This window comes from Stegostoma tigrinum, chromosome 26 (assembly GCF_030684315.1).
Source record: "Stegostoma tigrinum isolate sSteTig4 chromosome 26, sSteTig4.hap1, whole genome shotgun sequence".
NCBI classification, from domain to species: Eukaryota; Metazoa; Chordata; class Chondrichthyes; order Orectolobiformes; family Stegostomatidae; genus Stegostoma; species Stegostoma tigrinum.
Window position 1 is genome coordinate 7,238,076 of NC_081379.1, and position 6,239 is coordinate 7,244,314.

At 39.7% G+C, this 6,239-nt stretch overlaps 1 protein-coding gene across 1 annotated transcript in view; it reads left to right on the forward strand.

The window, feature by feature from the left end:
• cltcl1 (clathrin, heavy chain-like 1) overlaps positions 1-5,770 on the forward strand; it is a 57,335-nt gene extending 51,565 nt beyond the window's left edge. Inside the window, 2 exon segments of the mRNA XM_059655179.1 lie at positions 2,897-2,972; positions 4,619-5,770. Coding sequence (XP_059511162.1) covers positions 2,897-2,972; positions 4,619-4,725 — 183 coding nt within the window. The 3' untranslated portion in view covers positions 4,726-5,770.
• Positions 5,771-6,239: the final 469 nt, after the last annotated feature.

Sequence of the window (6,239 nt, forward strand, 5' to 3'; positions counted from 1 at the left end):
GTGGTGTTCTACTGTGCTTGGTATTATGATCTGGTCTGAGTTGGGTTGTCACTTTCTGGTTCTGTTCTGCATGTGTTTGTATATGGCATCTAATTCCACATGTTTGCACTACAGGCTGAAAACCAGGTCTGTCGGAATTCCTGTACATGTCTGGTTGGCTTGAACTAAGATGGTCTCACTGACCCAGTTAAGTTTGGCCTTTATTGTCAGAGTGCACGGAGGGAAAGTTCTGAACTGGTGTATGACCAGAGGCCTGGTTTTACGAACCCATGCAGAACGGCACTGGAAATGAGAACCCAACTTAACAGACCAGATAACCCAAACCAAGCAGATTAGGACAACACTGCCTGCAGCCCCACTGTTAGCTAGCATGGTGATAATGTCTGTCTGTATGATGGTGAGCAAGCCAACAACCTAATGGATTAATATTTTAGCTAATCATCTCGAACTAGCTGTTTTTAAAGCCTCCACTAACCACTCGGCTGCCTTTTTTCTAACTGCTACTTTCAAGATCATTTTTAATGCAACAGGTCCTTTTAATCCTAATCTGCACTTTTTCTCTTCCAAGATGTGCTCTGCATCATTCTATATAATGGCTTAACAAAGCAAGCTCTTAAAATTCCTGTCAAGTGTTTCCACCACTTGCGCTTAAGATTATTCAAGGTTCAAAAAGTAATGTATATTTGATCTATGGTAAATTGCAACTGGTCTCTTTCCTGTATTATCTAAACACTACTTTCCCTCTCTTCCCCCCCCCCATGGTAGAAAGGTGTTTTTTTGTTTTGGCCTACAGCCACTCTTTTGGTTTTTGCAAAATCTATTGTTTTTAAGACTAAACTTGTAAATTTGCCCTTCTGTACAGGGATGGTGCACTGACTTTGAACCGGTGCATTGCAGCTGTTAAGAGGTGGAAAACCTTGAGCAATTTTTTTGAGTTAACTTTCTTAATTTGTAGTGATGCAGCCTTATTTTCTCTTGCCCTGTTTCTTCCCACTACACACCCCCCACCAATCCCAACACTGATTTTCAAGCCAACTGCTCAACAATCGATTAAAGCCAAAGCAATATCGGTAAGGCTAACTTGCGTTTGAAGCAGTAACAGCTGATTTTTTTAAAAGTTTAAAGGCTTGGTAGGCTCTGCTGCAATGTGCATAACTGCTTGCAAGGTAACTTGCTGCAATAAACCTGCACCTGATACATGTGCTCCTTTTCGGAACCTGTCCCAATTGATTGGGATGGCTTTAGTGAAACTTATCTGTTGGATGATGCTCTCTGCCCTCAATGTTATAACATGCTGCTTCATGCAGTTGGATGATAAAGTTTTATTCTTGGGCCTGGGTTACTGGCAGTTATTGGTAGAAACTGACTTTTCCAGGAACACTACTTCTGGAATGGTCGTAGAAACATGAAGCCTGAGCTCAAGGAACTGTTCCATATGACCTTAAGTTTCCCTCATTTTAAATCCTGTAGTTGGCAGTTGTTCACTCAACTGAAATCCAAATATTTTTTGCACAGCATTCTGAACTATAATGGAACATTTTACTTGTCCAAAAACAGCAAGACCTAGATAACATCTAGGATTGGACTATCGAGTGACAATCATGGCATGATTTTCACTCTGAAAGCTACCCATTGACCCTTGAATGGTATAGCTATGACTGAATTTTCCCACTAGCAATATCCTGGTTGCTGCCATTTTCCAGAAACCAAGCTGTATAAATGCTAAAATGTTTAAGACTTCTGCAGAAAGGGCCTTTCCAGCTGACTTCCCAAAGCCAGCCTGCACCTACAAGGCACAAAACAGTGTGATGGAATACTTGCCTGGATGAGTGTAGCTCTAACAAAGTAGTAAAACAACAATGCTGGAATTGAAAGTGCTTGAGAAACTCAGTAGGTCTGGCAGAATCTTGGGGGAAATGGAGGATGAAAGAAGTAACACTTCAAGTCAACGCCAAACTTCTTTTGTTCTGAAGTTTAATATCACTCCAGACACTGTTTGCCAATGAAGCAGGCTTTCACATTGTACAGTGGCAAAGGGCAATGAGTGACAATGGCAGCAATAAGCCATCTGCAAGCTACACTACAGTAGCACTCACAGGCTGTTTTCATAGCACCTACCAAAAATGCAACCTTTTTACAATGTCTAGCAGTAAGTTTCACCTCTAAATTTGAACACCACCCTGATTGAGAACATTAGCTGTATTGTGGGTGTTCAAGAACTGCACTGGTTTGAGAAGACAGCTCACTCCCACCTCCCCAGGGCAACTATGGGAAAGCAACAAACCTTGGCCTAACCAGGGGCATCCACATTCTCCAAGTAGAGGATTGATTATAGTGTCATTGGGAGCTGAAGCTTTTGATTCTGAGCCCATCCAAATCTATAGTTCAGAGCTTGGATACAGTTGGTTTTATAGAAATGAGCCCAGCATTTAGATTTCATGCTTGCTAGACCTAATGCCCTCTTGAGATAATGTGGTCTATTTTGTATGTAGCAGTAGCCTGTCATGAAGATGCCTCACACAAATGAAATTCAATGTTCAATTCACTTAAAGCCTTGTGTTCTTGTTTCTGAATGTGCATTAACATGTTGACTTTCTGCATTTGTGGTTTTGTCGTCTGTACAGTGTGACATGTTAAATGACTAGCCTAGCTGAGTAGATTTTAACTAGACAGCTTGCTTGCTGTAGACAAGTTTTTTTCCAATGAACTTTTGTGGGTCTTGATGCAGATACAGAAACTGCTAGGTAAGTATCCTGGCTGATGGTTTTTACTCACTTTCCTTGCAAACCTTGATGGGTTAACTTGTTTGTTTACAGTGCTTGTTGGTTTTGTATTGACTCTTGGATGAACTTGACATGGGTCTAATTTTTAAATTGTCTAATCTTCCAAACCCTAGGTCGATAAACTTGATGCTTCAGATAGCTTGAGAAAAGATGAAGACCAAGTGGCTGAGCCAGCTCCCCTAGTATTTGGTACGTTTGCCTAAGCTGTAATACGCAACAGTTCTACTGTTCTAGTCCTAATATATCTGGATTTAGAATTTATCCAGTAACTCTTTCTTTGCTTGTGAAATGAGCCAGATTGTTTGTTTAATATCACGTTGATTTCAGCTGAGCCAACATCTTAACTGCAGCCCTCCCTTTCTAAAAATGTGTTCATTTTATTAAGTAGTTGCCTTCAATTTATGTTGAATTATAACTAGACTTGAGGTAAAGTTTGAGATTTCTTTTGTAGTTTGGGTTGTGGTTCAAGTTGCAGACTTGCTCCCCAAGTCAGTGTTTTACACTTGTTTTATAGGTAACAACCTATTCAGTATGGTCCTGGTGAATTGTTGTTGTCCTGGCATACTTGTTTGTATGCCTCAGTTTACTGGGGTAGATGGTGTTACTTCTGGTTCTGTTTCTCAGTGGCTTGTATATCTGGTTCAGGTCAGTGTTTAGAGTTCTGGTTGGAATGCCAGACACACCACCCCCCCCCCCCACTAAGAATTTGCTGGCATGTCACTGTTTTTAGTTTGTGCTATTAGGGATGTGTTGGCCCAGCTAAATTTTTGTCTCTGTCCATGTGTATTGAGACCAGTGAGAACTAGTTGTTTCTGGGCTAGCTGGTGTTCATGTATCCCTTTTTTCTTATTGCCAGTTTGGCCTATGTTTCGCAGTTCTTGCATGCTGTTACATTTTAAGTTTTACAGTTACCCACAACCAACAAGACTTAGCAACCTCGGACTGAAGTCTTTTTTGCTTTTCAAAAAAAAACTGCAAATCTCGAGGGGTAAATGTTAAAGTTTTCAGCAGGCCAGGCAGTCCCAAACAGGAAATAACTACTTGATAATGTTTCAGGTTGCTGACTTTTCAACACTGAATGGGCCATTGATCTGAAACACTTCTCTGGCAAAGCAGCATTTCTATTTTGAGCCTTTGTTTCTAAAGCATGTCTGAAACCTGACGAAGAATTTTAGGACCAGTATTAACTAGTTTACTGAATCTTGTAATTTCAGCAGATTTTGACCTGAGTTTTTTTGTTCCCTTCAAACAGTTGCCCTTGTTACAATTTACATGTTCTGTGCAGCCTACTAAACTAATTTTTAATCCATCTGTGCACATGTATTTCTGCAACTGCATCTTCTCCATGCTCAGCTATAAATCAGAGCCCCTATCTTAATGAATAGTCAACCCTTGTTCATAAATCAATCTGTACCACTTTGAACTATTTCTACCTTCTGGGCATCTTTAACATGTTTAGATGTGCAGTTGTAGTCTGAGCTGTTGATTCCAGTTCTGAAGTTAAGTTTGTTTTTTTTCTTTGATCCAGAGCAGAGTTACCTTCCTGTGCAAAAGTGAGAAGTGTGGGGATCCTGTAACTGATAAGTGGATCTGGGCTGAAGAGAAGCAGAATACTTGAACATGTCTTGAGCACTGCTATCAATTTGTTAGCTCAGTGCTCAAACTGAGTTTAGAAATGAAACCTGCTTTGGGGTTTCCTTCATATTGGAGTCTCCATAGATATTAATTGCCATGAACTTTTGAATTTTTAGCACTTTAAAATGGCTAACCAGTGCTCTGACCTGTGACCTAATGTATTGTAATCTCTAACTATTTCACATTCTCTGGTTTTCTAGGTCAGCAGTTAATGTTGACAGCAGGCTCTACTGCAGTCCCTCAGCCTGGCTATGCTTACAGTTATCCAGCTGGTTACGCTCAACCTGCTTATGGCTTCAACATGTAGAATCCACATCATAACTGTCAACTTCACTATTGCTACACCTGAATCTTCATGAAAAGCGCATAAGTCATAGATCACAGGACTACAGCAAAACACCTGCTCTGCAGCATGAAGATTCTATAAAGGACTTGTTACTTTTATTTATTACACACTATTACATTTCAACTCAAATGTAGCTTTTTAAAATTGTATTTAGGAACTACATCTGTTGAGGCACTGATTTAAAAAAAAACTTAAGGCAAGTATTAACTAGTTTACTGAATCTTGTAATATTTCCAGTAGGTTGGTTGCCATCTTTGCTTACAAAGCTGGTGGCTTAGTGCAATGTGAACTGTTTGTTAGCACCCCCCCCCCCCCCCACACCCTTAAACCATGTATAGTGTGTCCTCATTGAGGAGTAATGGTACTGAAGGCAGTGTTCAGATATTCTCATGGAGTTTAAGCTTGGAAGTAACTTTGCCAGTATCTGCATGTTTTGCCAAATGTTTAATGCTCAAGGTGCAGTTGGAAAGGGAATGCAGAATTACTTTTTGCGTTCTTTATTGGTGCAGCACTGAATTCACATTGGCCACACTGTGCAAGAGTTCTAGTTTCTGTGGCTGGAGCACTGTTCTGCATCAGTTCAGGCCTCATGCCATAAGTGTGTGCCATGGTTTTAAAATTTTGTGCCTAATGTAAAATTTATGGTAAGGAGCTTTTTGTTGCTAATCATGAACATTAGGTTTAGTGTAACAAAGTGTCAGTCATACTCAAGTTTCTGGATCTCTTTAATATTTCACACTCCTGGCAAACTTATTGAAAGGCAGTTAGGGGGCCTTTATAAATGGAAAGAATTGGGTTCAGTCCAGAATGCTGGCTATAGTGGTGACATGTATTTAAAGGGAAATTGTGCTATAGAATCTCTAAAGGTGTTGTGAATATTACTTTGTACAGTGCTAACTTATTGGTTAGCTAAAAGAAATGGATGTGCATTTGACTTCCCACCTACCCCACTCCTGCCCTCATCATGTCACCAGAGGGATAAATAAAGTTTACATAATTCTCATGATATTGCTGTATGATGAGTGATTCATTGCCTCATGTTCATGTGCAGAAATGTTGACCCATATTTAGTTGAAGTTTGTTTTTTTGAAGCATTCTAAACATTTTGCTATTTGGTAGTGATGTAGTTAACTTAGTATTTAACCTGAATTTTTGGAATCTGATTTAAGATGGGTATTGCAATGTTTATTAACAAACTGTCAAGTTCATCAGTTACCCTTCACGGCAGTACAGAAGATTTTAAATGTTTACATGGTGGATTTGGCTTAAAACTGATGTCTTGTAGTGAAATGTCAGTAAATTAGAACTCTTGGGTAAGAATGCACTACTTCTCATTCTACCTTGATGGGTAGAGACTGCAATATCTGAATCCCTAATTCATAAACTGAATTTGACTATGCTATCTTAGACTAAACTGAAGACAATGGATTTTAAGGTAATTAGCTGTATGGTGGGCAGCTTATAGTGACCAGTTA